The 21,453-nt window shown below is 44.5% G+C and overlaps 2 protein-coding genes across 7 annotated transcripts in view; one reads left to right on the top strand and one right to left on the bottom strand.

Annotated features, from left to right (window-relative positions):
- The window catches only part of CYFIP2 (cytoplasmic FMR1 interacting protein 2), a 128,538-nt gene extending 107,143 nt beyond the window's left edge, over positions 1-21,395 (bottom strand). For 3 of the 6 annotated variants that reach the window (XM_082379054.1, XM_082379056.1, XM_082379059.1), the window contains exons 1-3: positions 21,287-21,395; positions 4,635-4,774; positions 2,778-2,867 (exon numbers count right to left, since the gene is read on the bottom strand). In XM_082379054.1, the coding sequence (XP_082235180.1) occupies positions 2,778-2,867; positions 4,635-4,751 (207 nt within the window). In that variant the 5' untranslated portion in view covers positions 4,752-4,774; positions 21,287-21,395. Of the gene's footprint in view, positions 1-2,777; positions 2,868-4,634; positions 4,775-20,333; positions 20,437-20,864; positions 20,981-21,286 lie in introns of those variants that run through there. The other 3 variants (XM_082379057.1, XM_082379058.1, XM_082379055.1) reach the window with 3 other exon arrangements.
- The window catches only part of GARIN3 (golgi associated RAB2 interactor family member 3), a 101,266-nt gene continuing 100,258 nt past the window's right edge, over positions 20,446-21,453 (top strand). Inside the window, exon 1 of the mRNA XM_082379100.1 lies at positions 20,446-20,518. The gene's annotated coding sequence lies outside the window, so the exon portion shown is untranslated. The remainder of the gene's footprint in view (positions 20,519-21,453) is intronic.

Raw genomic sequence — 21,453 nt, 5'->3', positions numbered from 1 at the left:
GTCATCCTGGGTTATCTGGTGGACCCAGTGTAATGGCAAGGGTCCTAATAAGTGAGAGAGGGAGGCGAGAGAGTCAGACCAGGAGCTGTGAGGATGGAAGCAGAGATTGGAGTGGTGTGACTGCTGGATGCAAGGGGGCTGAGCCAAGGAATGCGGGCAGCCTCCAGAAGCTGGAAAAACAAGGCAACAGATTCTCCTCTAGAGCCTTCAGAAACGAACGCGGGCCTGCCGACACCTTGATTTTAACCCTGTAAGATCCCATGCCAGGCTTCTGACCAAAAAAACGGTAAGCAAGTAACTTTGTGTTGTTTTAGGTCACCAAATCTGTGATAATCTTCTGTTACAGCGGCAATAGAAAATGAATACAATTCGCCTCCAAACCGGCCCTTCCTCTGACTTCCCCATTGGTGTCCCTGACCTGGTATTTCCAGGAAACCTCAGTCAGCATCGTTGTCACTCCCATGGGCCCCAGCACCAGCACACTGTGAAGCCAGGCGGAGTCAACCTCCAGTGCCTCTCGTATCCATGTCCCCTTAGCCATCCCTCACGCCATTGCCCTCATCCGGCCCTTGACACCTCCAGTGTAGATAACTTTAACTATCACCTCACTCACGCCTCCCTACCACTTGTTCTGCACAAAACTAACAAATGAAACTTATTCCTCAAGTGTATTTCTGTTCACATTTCTCCCATCAATGAAAAATTCCCATTGCTACTGATTTCTGATTAAATGAATTAAAGCCCTCTATTATGGGCTGACTTGTGTCCCCCTGCCAAATTCATATGTTGAAGTCCTAACCTCAGGACCTCAGAATGTGACTATATTTGGAGACAGGGCCTTTAAAGAGATGATTAAGTTAACATGAGGCCATTAAGGACCCTCATCCAATCTGACAGAATTTGGACACACAGAGAGACACCTTACATGTGCCTACACAGACAAAAGACCGTGTGAGGACATAGCCAGAAGGCGGCTGTCTGTAAGTCACGGAGTGGCCTCAGGAGAAAGCAACCCTGCTGACACCTTGATATTGGACTTCTCGTCTCCAGAACTGGGAGAAAATAAATTTGTTACTTAAGCCACCCAGTCTGTGGTATTTTGTCATGGCAGCTCTATCAAACGAAGACATCCTCTATGCACTGACCCTTATCTAATTTTTGATAAATACCACCAAGAATTTCCCTATATGTACTTTACAGTCCAAACCCAGGCAGTCTCTGTGCCTTTTGCCTCTGTGCCTTTCCTCATGCTGCTTCCACCAGCCAGATGCTCTCCATCTCATCCCTGACAGATAAAATTCTAATTGTGCGGGACAGCAGAGGTCAGCGGAAAGAGATCAGGGCTGGGAATCTTAAGTCCTGGATTCTAGGTTCAACCCTGTGATTTACTAATTGTGGGATCATGAGCAACCTGCTTATTAACTTCTCTAGGTCTCAGTTTTCTCATCCCTAAAATGGGTATAATGATCTCTTTGCAAGTCACAGGGCTGTTATAAGGTTCCAATGATACCATGTATAAGAAAACCTTATATAGTTTAAAGTACCATTTATATATGGTATATATATATATATTACATATATATTATGTATATATAATAACCATATATTATATATATATGTGTGTGTGTATATATATATATATATATTTATATATATATATAATATATGGCTATAATGTGTGTGTGTGTGTACAGTATACAAGGCTCTACTCAAAACCCACTTCCTTCATCAAGCTTTCTCTGACCCTCTCAGGGCCCTTAAAGACTTTGAACTTTCACCATGCCTTTTACCTTTAACTTTGTATTTTTTTATTTGTCTGCAAAGAGCCATCTAGAGCACAGGTTTTGTAGTCAAACAGATTTGGGTTTAGCTCTGCCATTTGTCAGTGGCAGGACCCTGAGTAAGTTACTTAACTTTTCTGGACCTCAGTTTTCCCCACCCATAAAATGAGTATTGTAATAGAACCTTCTTCAAAGGGTTGAGGTGAGGATTAATTAAGACAATGCATTTAAAATATCTGCACAGAAAATGTGGTAAGCCTGTCTATTTCTACCTGACTCATTGAGAACCAAGACCAGCCCCATCGGTCCTTGCATATCCCCCTCTCCAGCATTTAGCAGGGTCTCTCCAGGTACCAGGTACACAATATTTATTGGATAAATGGGCAGGGTGTGGTGAGACAGGCTTTAGGTTATCGCTGATATAGTGAGAAAGGTCCACTGAGCCACAGGCAGAACCTGTGAATGAGAAATTTGGAATTCTTTAAATGTCAGTGATGCATGAGGATGAAATCAATGAAAGCCCAAGAAGGAAGGGTACCCTCACAGATGGGTCAGACAAAGACCCATCAAACAACTAGTCCCTCTTTGTGAATGATTTAGGCCACCAATAATGTGTTACTCCAAACCTTTTTTGAGAAACTTTGTGCTTTGGTCAAGGGCCAAAATTCCACACAGCCAGTAATCTATCTATAAAGCATAAAACAAGGCAGGATCTAATCAACTGTTAACCCGCAAAGCTAGAGAAGCTCAGGGAAGTGAACAGTGGGAATATAGTTCAGGTCCCAAAGGTGAGCAGGATTTGCAAGGCTGGAAGATACGGAACAGTGTGCCTCCAGGCGCTGAGAGGGGATGGGTGGGGCATGAGGATGGGCTTGAGGAGATGGATCTGAGGCAGAGTGTCTTGGAACAGCACATGCCCCTGGCGAGAGAAGCTGCCCACAGCCCCGCCCCCACCAGCAGGGGGCACGTCTGTCCCTGAAGGTCACAGAGACTTACCATGCTGGAGTGGACTGTAGCCTGCTCAATGTACCTTGCAATGCCTGTGACAAACGCATTCCTGTCCTCGAAGTTTGTGTCAAAGTTAGCCTGCAGGAATTAGAGAACAGGAACATGTGGTGGTTGGAAAACAGGTCCAAGGTGGCTGGGTGTCCAGGGAATAAACTGCTGCCAACAAATGCCCAAGTTCTCTGTGGAAATCTATCTCCACATCACCCTCTCATCTTCTGCCAAGAAATCCCACCCTGAATCCCACTGGGCAGGAACTGGCTAGAGCCAGGGCCTGCATCTGCTTCCCATGGGTAATCAGGTTCACCCAGGGAGCCTCGGAAGTAAAGGCTTAAACCATACAAGCCTAAATAGCTCTTAAAAGTGAAGACGTGTTTTTTTTTTTTTTAGAAAGAAGCAGACTCACAGATATAGAGGAAAAACTAGTGGTTACCAGTGGTGGGGAATGGGAGGTACAAACTAGTGGGTGTAAAATAGGCTCAAGGTTGTATTGTACAACACTGGGAATGTAGCCAATATTTTGTAATAACTTCAAAAATTGTATAAAAAATAAAAAAAATTTTTGAAGATGACGATATTAAAACAAAAGGTGAAGGTGTACACTGCTTTGATCCAGCAGTTGCAAAAATACTTGCCTGAGGGTGCAGATACATCTGTACAAGAATAGTAACTGCAGTATTTTTTTTTAATAAAAAAACTGGAAACCATCCAAATATCCATTAACAGCAAAAAGCTAAATAAATAATAGTATATCCATACGATGGGCTTATCTTGTAAGTACTATGAGGTGGTTAAATACAGTGTGGTAGCATAGCAGTATTGTCAGGAAAAATAGCCATAATAAATTTTAAGTTAAAAAAGCCAAATCATAGAGCAACATAATATAGTGCCATTCTCTTTTGGTTAAAAAAAAAAAAAATTATATCTATACATGGTAAAAAGGTGTGTGGGTGTATATATGTGTATATATATAGACATAGTTACAGGGGAATTTTTATTTGTTATAAATACTTTGCTGTATTGCTAATAATAAAAAAGATATTTACATAATTAAAATTTAATCTGGGTTAGAAAATGTGAATAAACCAAGTTGATGAGTAGAACCTTCAGGCATGTGCTTAATAAATCTAGCCATTGAATGAAATTTAAAATATACTATGCATTTATATTTGGTCTCATTTAGTAGTCCAAGAACTTTCAAAAGGTCAAATGCAGCTAAAAAGCTAAAAATTTCCAATTAACTAATTCTTTCATAACATGGTATACTCGCCCAGCACACCCAGACAAGGTGCTATTTGCAAGGCTGACTACGGCTGCACCGATGCCCTTCCCGCCATGCCCAGGTGGGATCGCGGTTTTGAGCAATCTGACCATGGTTTGTCACAAGCTTGCCTCTCAGGCAAAAGCAAACAACTGTGACTGGCTTCCCGGAGCCATTATCGGCTGTGGGGAGTTGAAGACCTCTTCTCACATACATGAAGGAAAAGTAATTACCCAGGCAGGCTCTAGGGGTTTCTAAATTGCGATATTTAATTCATGAGGTCAGAGCTGCCAAAACCTTGGTTGGTGCTGCAGCAAGAACAGCCGGGAAGGTATTTGGGGTCAGAACGGATCAACAAGCCTTCCCCGAGGGAAGAGAAACAGCCCTGGTGTACATTTACTAGCTTATCTATTGCTTACACTCAGCTCCACCAGTGCACCAGGGACTCCATCAGCGGATGACGTTTCACCTTCTAGATGCAGGCATCCCCCTTCCCTCTGCCTTCAGGGCAAACCCTCTCAGGGGATCCCCAGAATTCCTGATCCCACCCCCCACCATCTGGCCCCGGTGCTCTGGGAGGACTTAACCTGGTACATGATGGAGGAAGGCGGGGGTTCGATGCATGGCTGCTGGTCAGGGAGGGGCAGCTCTTCCAGCAGGTCCACGTTGGACAGGGCGTCTTCCAGGGTGACGTGGGTGGTCATGGCGGCAGTTTCTGTTATCCGCACTGGGGGGATGGAAGAGAAGGAAACGGAGAGTTTCAGGGGCCTTCAAACACTTCTCCCAAGCTCACCCTGTCCAGGCTCCTTCCGGAGAACCCGGGGAGTTAAGGAACACGCACCGAGACCGCTTCCACTTGCTACTTCTTCACGTGGTGCCCTCAACCCGTGCCTGATATCTGAGGATCTCTTTACAGTTTACGAAGTACTTTTTTATGTCTATTGCCTTGACTGAGCCTCACCACAACCCTCTGATGGCAGGTGGTCTCATATCCACATAACTGATGGAAAAACAAGGCTCAGAGAAGTTATGTTGACACTCATACAACCACAGTGACCAGAAGCAAAGGACCTCAAATTATGCTTGACACTAGAACATGGGCCAAAGTCAGCCTCCAGCTTTTGTTATTCAAGAAGATATTTATCAGCTCCACTCTTAAATTATTGCATAACACAAACATCCATGACTGAGCGAGCCAAAGATTATCAACTTGAAACCAGAGTTTGAAATTAAGCTGCGAGTCAAAGAATTCAGACTCCAGCAAATTTAACCTTATTTGCAAAAACATTAGAGCCATTGTCTTCCTTGGCCTGGACATATGGTATGTTTTGTGAGCCACACCAAACAAATCAGCCCAAAATAGACATTTTTGTGTCTCATACCCTGGCAGAGTACAGCGGCTGTGATGAGAACTTTGCCAGGCAGTGAAGCTGAAGAGGTTCTAAACAGCACCTACCTAAAAGGAGCTAACTGCTATTTTAAGAACTCAGCACTCAGCAAACAGAATACTCATTTTTTAAAGCATACGTGAAACATTAATTAAAAATGATCATGATTTAGAGCATAAAACAAGTTCTCACAAGTTCCCCCAAATATGACCTTCTAGAAGTCACATTCACTGACTACAGTGCAATAAACTTAGAAATCAATAATGCAAATTACAGCAAAGAAAAAACCCCATATCTATGAAAATTTGTAAAAACATACTGCTAGGTTATTCATAGCTGAAGAGGAATTCAAATAGAAATGATAAAATATTTAGAACTGAAAGAGAGCATGAATAAATGTCCTGATGCATTTCATAGGAAATAAGAAAGCAGAATTAAATGAACTGAATTTTCCACTCAAAAACCTAAAAAAGGATAAAAATCAACCCCCAAAAAGTGAGAATGCAGGGATTACTAATTACAAAAGCAGAAATAAATGAAGCAAAAAACAGCAAAACAAAACAAATAGTAGACTAGGTGAACAAAAATCTGAAAACTGAGTTTTAAGAAAAGATTAATAACATAATAATAAGCAGCGGTGGCAGCAACTGCTAACCCTTTAGCATATTCGAATGAGGAAACACGGAGAAGGCTGACTGCACTCCGGAGAGCGCCCTCCCTCCCTCCCCATCCCTAATCCCAGGGAAGCCTGAGACCTGCTTCAGGGCTGGAGTCTCAGAGTGTCAGAGAATTTGCCTCACTCATTAGGAAATGTGGTGTCAGAGGCCAGGGCAGAAAAGGACCAGCGACAGCAGAGCTGGGCCCAGGCCGTGAAGGGCTGACACAGTTGCAGAGTGCACCCCACGCGGGCTGCCCCTGTGTCTCCTTTAGGCCCGGCTGGGAGGGCAGATGGGGCTGAGCTGCTGACCTACCGCTTCACACTTCACTGAGTTCTCAACTCACCTCCCTGTCACGCGCTATGGCAACAGTGAAGGCCACATCCAATGAGGGCACGGGGGAGCTCAGAAGTGACTGCCTCCTCTGCCCTCTGCAGGTGCCTGGCCTCACGGGGGTGGTTTCAGGCCCTCTCCACACCTATGCTGCTTCCTCTGCTCTCTTCTCTGGCCTGAATTCTAAGTGTGGCATTCAGTTCTACAGCAAAACCATTTGCCAATCCACAGAAAAGATTGTCTTCTTTAGTACATTAATGTTAAGTCCATTTTGCAGGAAGGGTTAATGATTGTCCAGGGCATAATGATCTGTAAGCTCCAAAGCCCTAATAATTCTCTTCGTTAATTCAAATAATAATAAAACTAACATTTTAAAGCCATTACTCTGTGTCACTCTGCCAAGCACTCAGCTATTTTCATCTTGCATCAACCTTATAAAAGGTAAGTACTATGATTATTCCCATTTTACAGATGAGCAAACAGAAGCTCAGAATTTAGGTCACTTTTCAAGGTCAAGGGCTGGCAAGTGCTGGAGCTGGGCTTGGAACCTAGGTTTGTCTTATAAGAAAGGCCTAGAAGCAACTATTTATCTATGACTACCAGGGCTGTGTCAAAGGGACCCAGGGGCCAAATTGAGGCAGCCTCCATTGGCCAAAGATGGGGTGATCTGAGCACCAGTTAGCACAACTCAAGGGACTTGAAACAATATCAAATATATGTGAATCCATGAGATCATAAAGACACTTAATAAAAACTTGGTTTTATGCCTTTGTTACTGCTGGAGGATGCCTGTGAACCAACTTTTACGCTGAAAATCAATAAATAAAAGGAAAGAAGCAAACATTGAACCAATCTTTCCTATACCAACTGTACCACTGGATAAATGAATTGTAGGAGAGAGAGATGCGTCTCTTTATAAAGGTATTTCTTTTTTTCCCCCAGAAATATCCACAGAATTAAAATATCCCTAGTTTCCAACCCCTAATGAACAAATGGATGTAGGCACTGATCACCAACTGCTGCTAACATCACTACATGAGGGACAACCAGATATTATGCGCCTCCTGATGGAAAAACACACCATCACCTTACAAAGAGTGCTGAACCCAAAACAAAATACCTGAATCTAATCAAGCCTTTGATACAATCTGTCAGGAAATACAGAGGACAGAACATGTTAAAATACACCACAGTGAGGTACTCAGTAAAATACAATCTATGGGAAAGTCTGCTGGACAAATGACTGAGCATCTTTAACAAATAAAGTGCAAGGGAAAAAAAAAAAAGATAGAGGGGGAAGTTATAGATGATAAGAGACTTAGACTATCACATGGTTTTACTTCATTTGGATCTTATTTCAAACAAACCATCATAAAGATGAAATTGTAACATATATGAGAAAACAGGAAAATTTCTCTGGCTAGTTACTGACTCGATATTTGACAGTATTAAGGAAACTGTTATTTTTTAGATGCGACAACAACATTGAGGTTATGTTTTAAAATAGTCCTTATCTTCGACAAATACCTACTAAAATATGGATAAAAGGATACAGGGGTTTGCTTCCAAATCATATCAGATGGGGGAAGAGTGAGAAATAAATGAGACAAAATCAGCTAAAGTTAATAATTGTCAATCCTGTGTGATGCTTACACATAGAGATTTATGATAATTTTTTATCCAATTTTATGTTACTTTTTAATTTATTTTATTTATTTATCTTTGGCCACGCCACGCAGCATGTGGGATCTTAGTTCCCCAACTGGGGCTTGAACCTGGGCCCCCTGCAATGGAAGCTCGGAGTCTTAACCACTGAACCACCAGAGAAGTCCCTCCAATTTTAAATATGTCAGAAATGTTCCATAAAAACTCCCAGCTCAATGTATACACTCCCAGGTCTAATCTGTCTTCCCTTCCTTCATCTTCCCTGACTCCTACTTATGATCTTTACCTTCTCCTTCCTCCTATTACCTGGGTTTCTTCTAGGCTTCTCAGATTCTAAAATACTCATTTACCAGAATAACCCTTAAGATTTTCCCCTTTAACACAATAATACCCCCGTCCTTCCCTTGATGAGACTCAATAAGTGAACGACCTCCAGAGCCAATAAATTAGGAGTCTTTATTTCCATTACAAATACAGCTTCTCTAATGGATTTCTCTGTTTCTTTGTGGATCATTCACTGCCTAAGGGAGAAGGAAATCAGACATTTTTAGCCCAAGTGCTAGAAGTCACTGCCAACTCCACATCAGTCAGAAAGAAAAAACATTCCAGAAATTTTATCAGAGGTATACATGAAAATAAGTACTTCTTTTCCAGCGCAAGTGTCCTGCCTGTTATGCAATCTTCCAAAGGAGAAGAATTCTTAATATGGAGTCTACGACCACGTGGTCATTTTGTCACTTTGGAAGAGAAATTAATAAAATATTAAAAAAACTAACACTGTTCTGGGAGCACCATTTACCAGACAGAGCTGCAACCTGCAATGTGGGGCATTCATGGCAGATTTAAATTCAGCATCTTCATAACAAACTGAAACTCAGGGGCCTGGTTTCACCGAGTAGTAATAACACTGGGCTCTCGGGCAATCTGCTTCTGAGAAGGTCTTGTAGGCCCCGTGCCCGACCCCCTCCACCCCTCCACCCCTCCACCCCCCCACTGAGATGACTGACAGATCCTGAACAAGAAGCAAGGGGCCTCACAGACGCAGGATGGGCACTAGGAGAGCCTGGTTTTGGGAATGCAGGTTGCTATTCTCTAAGCAAAAGATCTGCATTGTTATTTTCTGACTGACTTTCTGGAAGAAAAACGAAAAAAGTCAGAAGGTTTAATGACATGGAAAACTAGGCTAAGTATCGTGGGTAAGCTCGAGTTCTGTGTTCATATCTGCCATCTGTTACTTCCTAGCTGCATAACCATAAGTAAGTTCCTTAACCTCTCTGAGCCTCCGTTTCCTTATCTGTAAAGGGGCGATGATTAATAATAGTCCCTGCCCTCAGTGATTTATTATGAGGATTATATAACATTACAGCACGTGAAATGCTCAGCCCAACAGCAGGCACACAGCAAGCACTCGGGAAATATTAGCTAGTCGGTTGGCCTCTTTTTAAGAGAGCGAATGGATGAATTAAACATTGCAGCAACTCTCCTAAACAAGAGGAAGGCATCAGAAATATTACACTAATTCTTAACTCTATAGAACTTTCATTTTGATTTCCTCAATCATAACACCCTTGCAGGTTCGAGGGGACAGGTGTTATTTTTGCTGTTTTTCTAGGGAGAACACACTGTTGCTAAGAAATGAAAACGTTCATTCATGGTCACATGGTCACTACTAGTGACTGAGTTAGGGCAGAAATGGGATATCTTGACTCCCAGTTCTAAGCCCTTTCTTCTAGACTGCACCACTTTTGTACCTTTTTGAAAGGTCCCAAGCACTTTACTTTCTTTTTTTTTCCAACTTGGCTGCCTTTTCCTTCCTCTGAAGAGTAAGACTCTGTCAAGCCATAAAGATTAGGTAACTGTCACCTTCGGGTTTCATGAGAGGCCAAGAAATATTTTCCTTGTCTGTAAATCTCTCCACTAAAACAAATAAATAAAAATAAAGTTAAAAAAAATAAATGCATATGTATCGTTATATCTGCAAATAAAAAATATATAAGTAAATATGTAAATAAATATATAAATATAAAAATAAATCTAAGGGAGGCTTAGACTGTCGCCCTCAAAAAAAAAACATTTGGAGCAGCATTTGACTGAGCAAGGAAAAAATTCCAAAGTACGGCTACTTCCTCTTCCCATACCAGGGCAAATGTTGCTCATTGATAACATCTCTATTTCTCAATGAGTCCACGGGTAGCCTCAGAATCCTTCTTGTGAAATACAAAACTCCAAGCGGCCACTAGCACTCAATCTGAGTTTGCCCACGAAATAAAATATATGTTGCCCCCCGAAACCAGAACAGAACGATGCATGCATGTGCAAGTTCCCTGAAGCCAGAGCCCATTTCTTACCCATCACTGAAAACCTTGGAGACCTTAGTAGGGTGCCAAGGAAAGATGAGGCACTGAGGAAGTACCGGATGGATGAAAGAACACATGAAAATACCTGAATTCCCCGACAACACGGGAGGAAAGAGATGACTTAGCATGTCTTCATTTCTAGTTTCCCATTCCTTCTCCTTCATTATTAATAACATAGATAATTTAAATCAGCACAGAATATGCAGTCATATCCATAAACTGCCTGTACAATTATTTACTTAGTATTTTTTCTAAATAGACTTTTTGTTTCTACTTTATAAATATATTTTAGAAGAAAGCTTTATATCATAATCACTAATAGAGAAGCAGAGGGAAACTACAAAAAATAAAAAACAATGAAAACAAACACAGGTCTGAGTGTCATGTGAAAATCATCTCACGTCCACCATTGATATGCTCACTAGAGGTGGTTTAGTGTGGTAGTGAACTAGAGTCCTGAGTCTGCCGCTACCTGGCTGTGTGACCTTGGAAAGATGGCATAATGTTTCTGAGCCTCACGTGCCTCATTTTGATATAAAGAATAATAATAGTTCCTACCTCATATGCTTTGAAAACTGAGTTATCCCATGTAAAAAGCTTGGTAGGTAGAAAGTGCATCATAAATGTTAGTCCCCCCAACAAAACCTAAATCCAGCAACATATAAAAAGGATTATACACCAAGACCAAGTAAAATTCACTGGAATGTAAGACTGGTTTAACAATAACATCCAAAAATCAATGAATGTGATAAGCCATATCAATGCAATAAACGACAAACCCCACAGGATCATCTCAACACATACAGAAAAAGCATTTCACAAAACTCACACTCCTTCATAATAAGAACACTCAACCAACTAGGAACAGAAGGTAACTTCCTCAACCTGATAAAGGGCAGCTACAAAAACAGCTACAGCCAACATCAGACTTAATGATGAAAGACTAAATGCTTTCCCCCAGGATTAGGAAGAAGACAAAGAGGTCCACTCTCTCCATTTCTATTCAGCATTGTGCTGGAGGTTCTAGCCAGGGTATCAGAACAATTAGGAAAGGCAATGAAATAAATGATATCCACATTAGAAAGGAAGAAGTAAAACTATCTCTACTTGAAGATGACACGATCTTGTATGTAGAAAATCCAAAAAAATATACTAGAAAACTATTAGAATGAATAAACATGTCCAGCAAAGTTGCAGGATATAAGAATATAAGGAAAATCAATTATATCTCTATTCATTAGCAATGCTCAATATAAAAATGAAATTAGGAAAACAACTCTATATACCATAGCATCAAAAATAATACAATACTTAGGAATAAACACAGCAAAAAGAATTGTAAAATATATACTCTGAAAACTATAAAACACTGTTGAAAAAATTAAAGACAACCCAAATAAATGAAAAGATATCCCATTTTCATAGACTGGAAGACTTACACTGTTAAAATGGCAACACTTCCCAAACTGATATAAATCCAACGTAATCCCTATTCAAATCCCAGCTGGCTTCTGTGCAGAAATTGACAAACTGATCCTAAAATTCATATGGAAATTCAAGGGACCCACCTAGAATAGCCAAAACAATCTTGAAAAAGAACAAAATTGGAAGATGCACAGTTCTTGATGTAAAAATTTACTACAAAGCTACAGTAATCAAACAGTGTGGTGCTGGCATAAGGACAGAAATATAGATCAATGGAACGGAACTGAGAATCCAAAGATAACATTTATGGTCAACTGATTTTTTGACAAGGTTGCCAAGACAATTCAATGGGGAAAAAATACTCTTTTCAAAAAATGGTTTTGGGATAGCTGGACATCCACATGCAAAAGAATGAAGTTTAACCTCTACCTCACACCATATAACGAATTAACTCAAAATGGATCAAAGACCTAAATGTAATACCTAAAACTATAAAACTCCTAGGAAAAAAACACAGGAGTAAACACTTGTGACTTTGGAATATGTAATGACACCAAAAGCACAAACAATGAAATAAAAAATAGATAAAACTACACATCATCAAAATTAAATTTAAGACTTTTGTACTTCAAGAGACATCATCAAAAAAGTGAAAAGAGGGAATTCCCTGGCAGTCCAGTGGTTCGGACTTAGTGCTTTCACTGCTGGGGCCCAGGTTCGATCCCAGGTTGGGGAGCTAAGATCCCACAAGCTGTGCAGTATGGCCCAAAAAAAAAAAAAAGTGAAAAGACAATCCACAGAATGGGAGAAAATATTTGGAAATCATATATCTGCTAAACATGGAGAAGATATAAAGAACTCTTAAAATTCAATAATAAAAAGACAACCCAATTTTAAAAATAGGCAAAGGATCTGAACAGACTTTTCTCCAAAGAAGATATACAAATGGCCAATAATCACATTAAAAGATGATTATTATTCCTAGTTATTAGGGAAATGCAAATCAAAATCACAATGAGATATTACTTCACATCTATTAAAATGGCTATAATCAAAAAGACAGGTAAGCACAAGTGTTGGTGAGGGTATGAAATTGGAACCCCCATTCATTGCTGGTAGGAATGTAAAATAGTACAGCCACTTTGAAAAACAGTTCAGCAGTTCCTCACGTTTTAAAAAAATTTTTTTTGTTTAAATTTTATTTATTTTTGGCTGCGTTGGGTCTTCGTTGCTGTGCTCAGGCTTTCTCTAGTTGCAGCGAGTGGGGGCTACTCTTCGTTGCGGTGCACGGGCTTCTCATTGCAGTAGCTTCTCTTGTTGCGGAGCATGGGCTCTAGGTGCATGGGCTTCAGTAGGTGTGGCACGCAGGCTCAGTAGTTGTGGCTCGCGGGCTCTAGAGCGCAGGCTCAGTAGTTACAGCGCATGGGCTTAGTTGCTCCGCGGCATGTGGGATCTTCCTGGACCAGGGATCGAACCCGTGTCCCCGGCACTGGCAAGCAGATTCCTAACCACTGTGCCACCAGAGAAGTCCCTCCTCACGTTTTTAAACACAGAGTTACCATAAGACCCAGCAATTCCACTCCTAGGTATATTCCTAAGAAAAATGAAAATATATATTCACAAAAAAACTTGTACATGAATGCTCATAGTAGCATTATTTGTAATAGACAAAAAGGGGAAACAACTCAAATATCCATCAACTGATGAACAGATGAAAAAAATATGGTATATCCATACCATGAAATATTACTCAGCCACAAAAAGGAATGAATTATGGATACATGCTACAATGTAGATGAACTTTGGAAATAATAAATTACATTAAGTGAAAGAAGCATAACATACCTTTTAAAGGAAATGTCCAAAATAGGCAAATCTATAGAGATATAAGGTAGATTAGTAATTGCCTAGCCTCAGGGTAGAGACTGAGGGAAAGAGGTGGTGTTGCTAAAGGGTATGAGGTTTCTTTCTGGGGTGATGAAAATGTTACGGAAATTAATCGTGATGATGGTTGCACAACTCTGCGAATAAACTAAAAGCCACTGAGCTATATGTTTTAAATGGGTGAATTGTACAATATGTGAACTATATCTCAATGAAGCTTTTACCAAAAAATGTTAGTATTTGTATGACCGCTTTTGGGGAACTTTGGGTATACGGAACATAAGCGGGAGTGGGGCAAAGGGAGCTGGAGCTGGGGCGGGAGCCGGGGGAGTCTGGGGGGTATGACGCTGCCCTTACGCGCAGAGACTGTGCTGGATGAAAATGAACTGGGGCGAAAAAGAGAGCAAGTGACGCAGCCACGCTTCCCCAGGGCGCAGCCCTTACACCGCAGGGTGAGCGGACCACCGTGAGGCAGGGCCTCAACCAGGCCCCTCCCCGGCCTGTCTCTGTGGCACTGCCACCTGCCAGCGCCTGGGGTTGCCCCGCCCAGGAGGAGGGACTCCTCAGACATACAGATCTCTGAGGTGGGGTGATGGGCTTTGAGGTTTAGAATGAGGACAAGATGGGTCTCTGGCCTCCTACCCGAGCTCTCTTTTTACTATAAGGACACTGAGGTCGAGACACGAGAGGACTTGGGCAGGGTCCCTTGGCTAGTTCGGGGCTGAGCTGGGCTAACACTGCAACTTCCTGGGAAGACAAGGGGACCTGACACAATGACTGATATGACAGCGCCGTAAAAGAAAAAGAGGAATATTAGAAAGAAGGAAGGAAGGGAGGGAGGGAAGGAAGGAGGGAGGAAGAATTCTGCAGTAAAACAAAAATCCATGTAAGAAAGGAAATACTACAATCAAAGGACATTACTTGGCTCTCTCGTGGTCATCATTTACACGTCTCAATAAGGGAGATGCTTTAAATATGATTTGGGTTAAAACAGAGCTCTTACTATATTGGGAAATGAGGGCAGGGGAGAGAGGCGGATGGTGTCAGAAAGCGAACTCTTCATCCATCACAGCAGGAAGTGAATAGATGACACATAGAATAGATAAATCAAGAAAGAGCAGCATAAGCATATCATTTAGAGATCTGGAGGCAACTACTGGAAGAAATGGTAAGTTAAAAGCAGCAGCCTCTGGGGGAGGTGGGCACTGGATGCTTGTTTTTCACTGTGAGTCTTTCAATACTATTTGATTCATTTAAGCATGTGCGTGTATTACTTTGATCAAAAATTTAAAACTTACTTTAAAAGACAACAACTCAAGGCTTCCTTGCTGGCAGTCAGACAGCTGGCCAACCCACTGCTCTGTCTCAGGCAGCCTTTGCTATGTAAGTCCCTCCCTGTGGGTCTCCTAGGCCCAGAGGTCCCGTCACCTGCAGCCTCTCTCCACACAGGGGACCTGAGGTCACAGCAGAGAAGTCCAAGTCAGCCTCGACTTGGGTCTCTGGAGAAGGCCTACCCTCCTCTTTGTTTACAGCAAAGAAAAAGATCCTGGCGGGGCTAAAGGGCTTGCCACTCCATTTGCCGTTTCACTCAGCTGCTTCCTGTGTTGCCAGGGTTGAGGAGGCCTTTCCGTTGACCACCCAACCCGGCAGATCCCACCCTCTTGGGAGGGGAGGTCATGCCACAGAAGGCAGCGTGCTGATTTGCTCCCGCTGGGGCCTGTGACAGGGCACCACAGGAGGGGCACCAACGTGACTTGTGTCTGGGGAGAGGAGCTGCCTTTCAGAGGCACCTGCTAAAACTCAGAAAGGGAAGCCATTGCACCTGCTGTGGAAACAAAGAGCGAGACTTCAGTTCGACCACCGGCTCGGGGCATGCAAACCTCAGCTTCATGGATGTGAAGTTGCAACTCGAATGTGGCTCAGCCTGAAGACTGACATAGGCCCCCAAACCACACTTTTCCTCACTCTAAAAGGGCAATTTCTCTGTCTGTAAAATATGAAGGCTGGTCTAGTAGTGCTTCTCAACCATGATGGCAAAACCTCTGTTGCGATGGTTATTGCGGCAACTTGTCCCAGTAACAGTTTGACTGGTGAGGTTTGCAAACAAGGTGCTTTTTATTATGTGTGAGGGAGGGTTCAAAGTCCTCCCATGGTATCATTGTTTGCATGTTCATCTCTTTTCTTGAGTGGGAGAAAATGGGGTAGAGCTGGGGAGGGGAATGGCTGCTGGGTGTGACGTACTGAGTATGTTGATACTGTCCATCAAATGTACTTAGGAAAAAACAAACGCAAACCCAAAAACAACTGGTTACGGATCACTGAACTTGAACCTCTCTCAGGGTCATTCCAACTCAAAAGCAAATGACTGTGACTATAAATGAGACACTCTATCCAAAGGACGTCCTTCAAGAATATGCTTCCCAACACGGCCTGTCCACTGTGGCAAGAGTACTTAACGGTGCCATAAACCTGCCCATGGACATTCTTGCCTTGTGCATTTGCTCAAACTCTCTCCGCTCCCTAGTGGACTGTCCTCTCCCCTTCTCATATCCTACCTTTGACCACTGTCAAGGCCCAATTCAAGACAGGCCCCCTTCCATGAAGGTCTGACCAGCCGAACTCCACCACAGCCTTCATTTCTTGGATTCCCATAGCACTCACAGTCTGGAGTCCACAATTTCCTATTGCATTATAAACTGCTTTATATTTTACTAATTCTTTGCACCACCAAAAATGGCAAGGATAACTGTCATCTTTTGGGGGGTCTGACCCATAGCAACTAGTACAGAGCTGGGCACATCCTAGGCATTACTTGCTTAATTAACACTTCATGAACTATTTGTTGAATACAAGAGCCAATGGCCAAAATTCATGTCTTCTGATTTAAAAAAAAAAAAAAATTTTAAACATCATGGTCCCCTAAGGTACCATATCTAAGTCAGCCTTATTACTATAAGAATCTGAAGAGATATATTTAGAAAATTCTTCTGTCATACAGTTTCCACCTCAAAAAATAAAAAGCAGAACTTCATTTCTCTTTCTTTTATGAAGGTATAGCATACTTGGAGGTTGATGGCTGACCCTGAGTTTTGAATTCTTGTCTCACCATTCATACCTTACCTGAATCGGTCTTAAGCCATCACAATTTAAAAGCACAAATAGAAAATCATTCTCAGGTATCCCTTCACTTAACACTGAGTTACTGAGTGTCTTCTATGAGGGTCAGCCCTGCAGATTCTCTTTGATCTCAGCTGGGCCTTCAGTAAAGTTAGACAATGCTCTCATTCATCCCCATTTGATTTCTTATTCCACCCACAAAGGCAGCTGTTCCAAATCTCCGGACATCTCCCGCACTTTCCTAACCAGTCCACCACCTTTAACTTCTGCAGAGGACCTCATCTCCTGCCTTATTTAGAAGACAGAGACCACACACCACGGACACACTAAACGTCTCTCTGCTCCACGATGAGATGAACGTCTGAGAACCACTGCTCTACGATGGCTTAATGATGATGCAAACACAAAATCAAAAGACCTATTGATAAGTCATCGTTGGGTCTTTATCGGGCAGCTCTCCAGGTCATGTTTACTTTCCTCTCTGCTTGTACTGTTCCTGAGTTGCTGCAAATGTACCAAAATGCCACTCAGTCAGGATGATCCCTGCAAGAAATTCTGCCTGAACCCAACCTCTGCCTTCTCAAAACAATTTCTTTCAAGAATTTGCACCCAATTTGTTTTTGCCTCTGTTGCCAGGGTCCAAGAAGTATGGCGTGAATGGTGGTCCTTTGAGGCACATCACACACCGTGCTTAGCATAGTGGCCATGGCTAGGCAGCCAGTGCCCAACATCTTTGCATCCTGGGAGGCGTCCCACATGCACTGACTGAATTCTGAAGTGTCTTTGTTCAGACAAGACCATCCAGGGCCCTAGACGGAATCTGTGAATCACAAAGTGCCTTTCAGTTTCCCTTTCAGTTGGCTCAGTGGTGCAGAGAGACCACAGATTTGTCTTCTTAAGTTGACACACAATATATAATTAATAAATTGTTCCTTTAGGAATGGAGGGCAGCCATCCAAAGGAGCCACACATTCAGGAACCTCCTTCTCTCCTCTGTTTCCAGGGCCTTTTCTTCTCAGCCTGAGGTTTACAAACATTATCTCATCTGCAGGCTCCTATGGCCAACAGGTAGGTAACAAGCTGGGCAGGCTGCTTTCGGTTCCCCAGTTTTCAAAGTCAGAGAGGTAGAGGCTGATTTAAAGGCACACAGCAAGTCAGGGATAAATCTTGTGTCCGAAGACTACGGTACTGCTTCGTCCGCTGGGGGAAGCGAAGCACGCCTTCAACATTTTTGGTTGGGTTGCAAAATGCTGAATGTACACAGAGGAAGAGGTCCTTCCTGATCTGTGTTGAAATGTGAGAACTACCTCTGGGCTTCCACTGGGCATATTCCCTCCCCCTTCTCTCTTCCTACTCCAGCTATACCCACCTTCAGTGTGCTACTCAGGAGCACGTCCCATCTGAAGCCCTTGCTGACACCACATCTTATCACGCTTTCTTTGGCTACCTTCTGCAGGTCAACCTGGGGCTGGGTTCCTTGGTCACAGAGACCAACTCCCCTGGGAAAAGCAAAATCCAGGAAGGCTTGGAGGTAGAACAGTTGGTAAGAACTCGGGGTTGATGACACCTCCTCCCCCAAACTGGGACTCCTCTTAGCAGGTCAAGGAACTCCTATCCCTCCTCATCCCCAGCAATGAAGACTTACACCAGCCAACTCACAGGTGTGCTGTTCTTGGACATGGCCACCAGCATTGAGGTGTCTGCTGAGTTACCAGGGTGGAACCTTCACTGTGGGAGGCCTTCTAAGGCCACGGAATCCTTTAGCAGAGTCAACAATGACAACAACAAAAGATCTGTCTTCTTAAATTGACACACAATATATAATGTGGCATGAGCCACATTCTTAATGATTATGTAATTAATACATTATAACGATAAACATATAAATATAATAGTACTTACTATGTGCTAGACACTCTACATAGCATTTGCATGCATCCCTTGTTTACTAGAGCATCCAATTAAGTACCAGCTCCTTCCCCACCACAGCTGGCACACCGTGTCACTGCCCGAGGTGACAGTATGCTCTACCCTCTTGCCCCACCTCCACTACTAATGCAGGGTCCATCCCCTGGACCCTAGGCTTAGCTTTGCTCCTCAGAACAATAAGACCAAAGGCCTTTTACAAAGGCTCCAATAAGGTGATTGATGCCTGGTTTCGTCAACTACAAGTGAATAATTAATACTCGCCAGTAAAGAAATAGACTCATTGTTACAGTGGCCACATGGAGGCTATAAAAGGCCATTTTGTGCAGCTCTTGGTGGAACCCTGGGGCCAACAGCGGCCAAAAGAAACCTCTTTGAGAGTGTAGGCTGATCCTCAAACATGAAGACTGGAGCTCAGCACTGTTTTCCAGGAGTGCTGCTCCCAATGTCAATTAGTTTGTTGCCTATTCATCACCTAATTCGGCTTGCTGGTCAATGACAGCAGCAGAGGCCCACTGAATGTCCGAGAGGGCATGATATATCAGAGGGGACACGTACTGTTCCAAGACCCTTTTCCAGTTTTTAAATTCTTGCCTACTGTCTTCTCTGGGCCAGCCTCTGATTGGATTGGAGTAAAACTCTCCGATCCTGGTGGATTTTACACCCTACTATTGGCCTAATGCCTAAAATGAGTTTTTCCTTTTCCATTACCAGCAGGGACTGAATAAGGCAGACTTGGGTGCCTACAGAACCAGTCAGAACTGGCCAGGAAATATAATAAAGAAGCTTAGTGAGCAGAGCGCTAATGCCCCCAGCCAGAGGCTCAGCCTGCAGAACTAGCCAGAGGCACTGGCTTTGTGAGCAATAACACGCTCTCCTTGTGGCCTCGGAGCTGCCCTGGCAGATGGTAGCCGGTGCCAACAAGTAACTCTCTATAGGAAAGTTTCACCTCCTCCAAGTGTACACTGGGCGCTCCACAATACCCTCCAGTGACAGTAACCCCTGACCAGTTACACACACACACACACACACACACACACACACACACACACACACACACACTACTCCTATGGTATTTTTGCCCTTAGGGCCAAAGCTGCCCCTGCAGCAAGCAAACACAGCCTACAGCTGCTAACTGGTGTCATTTCATCAAGCTGTTCCCCAAAATTGCTACCCAGTTCCCCACTCCCACTTCCAGCCCACTGCCTGAAATTCCACCATTAGAGATATCAAATATTATTTACTTAAAGCGTTGTTTCCCATTAAAATGCCTCTAAGCCTCTGTTTCCTTTCTGGTCAGATGACTTCTAAAACACCTCCTGCGTCTAATGGGGAATTCTTGTGCCCCAAAGTAACGTAAGACACCCCCTGTCCTAAAGGGGGCACAGGCAGGAGGTGCCCGGGAGCCGGCAAGAAAAGATACTTGTCCCCTTCTTGGCCTGGCTGTAAGAGCCCATCAGCCCTTGGTGAGTCTTTCTGCTGTGCTGGGGAAACTAGGCAAGCAGAGGTCAAATTCCCTGGGCTGGGGAGGGCACCTGGGCAGTCCCAGCGTCCTTCTCTGCAGGGTTCTCAATACAACCACACTCCTCTCGGACCAGGCTTCCCGCCGCCGTCCCCACTGCCACACGCAGAGCACGCCCTTCTCTTTCTTCCTTTTCAGACGGTGTATACCCATGGAGGGGGAGGGCTGCCCTGAAAAGCGGAAGCCTACTACAGACAGGTAGGCATCTTCCCGATTGTTCAGAGCTCATGAAAACCCAACCTTTTCCCCAGGAGTCAGCCCACTCACCTCCTTTCCCCTACCTCCTCCCCCGCCCCCAGACAGCCGGGAGGGAGAGTGATGCTAGGCCGGAAGGCTTCAAAGCGGGTCAGGCGTGCCTCCTCTCTCATTAAAGCCCCCACCCCCAAACGCCGCCTCTTCGCCCCTCGCCCTACCCATCTCACGTTCACTGAAGGGCTCTGTGTGCCCGAGGCCGCTGCCAGGCGGGCCCAGGCGGTTCTCGCTGGCCCTGCGGGAGGTGATGGTGGCCGGGGCGGCAGAGGCGGCGGCCGGCGCTCTGCAGTACCTGGGCGCGGAGAGACCGCCGCCGCCGCCGCCGGGCTCGCGGCCGCTGCAGGTGTCTCCGATGCTCGGGATGAGCGCCGCTTCCTCCGCGGCCGGCGGCTCCGGCCCAGGCCGCGCACCTGCTGCTGCTGCCGCCACAGCCGCCGCGCCCCAGCTCCGCCGTGCGTCAGCGCCTCCCGCAGGGGGTACGCGCCGCGGGGCCCAGGGTGGGCCAGAGGGGGCAGGGAGCTGTTCCGGGCCGGAGGCCCAGCCTCCGGGGGCTTCGGGGGCCCCCAGGCCGCGCTAGCCCAGCCGCCGTGCTGAGCACACCCCCGGGGCTGGGAGAAGAGATGCCGGCCCCTCGAGCATTCTTACGGCCGCGTCGCCATCCCCAGCAGCATCCCAGTCCCCACGCCGGCCCCAAGGCCTGCCAGCACCGCTTACCTGGGTCTGCGGCAGGTCTAGGGGAGCGGCCCGAGCCTACTGCGGTGGCCCGCGCCGGGGCGCAGGATGCTCTGCCCGGCTCCGCTCCGCTGCAGCCGCGCTGGGCCCCGCCCTCGGCCCCGCCCCTCCAACCGCCGCGGCTCCTCCTCCGCCCTGGGTATCCCGCC

The sequence above is a fragment of the Balaenoptera borealis genome (assembly GCF_965194805.1).
Source record: "Balaenoptera borealis genome assembly, chromosome: 2".
Classification (NCBI taxonomy): domain Eukaryota; kingdom Metazoa; phylum Chordata; class Mammalia; order Artiodactyla; family Balaenopteridae; genus Balaenoptera; species Balaenoptera borealis.
This window is presented reverse-complemented; position numbering and strand designations above follow the sequence as displayed.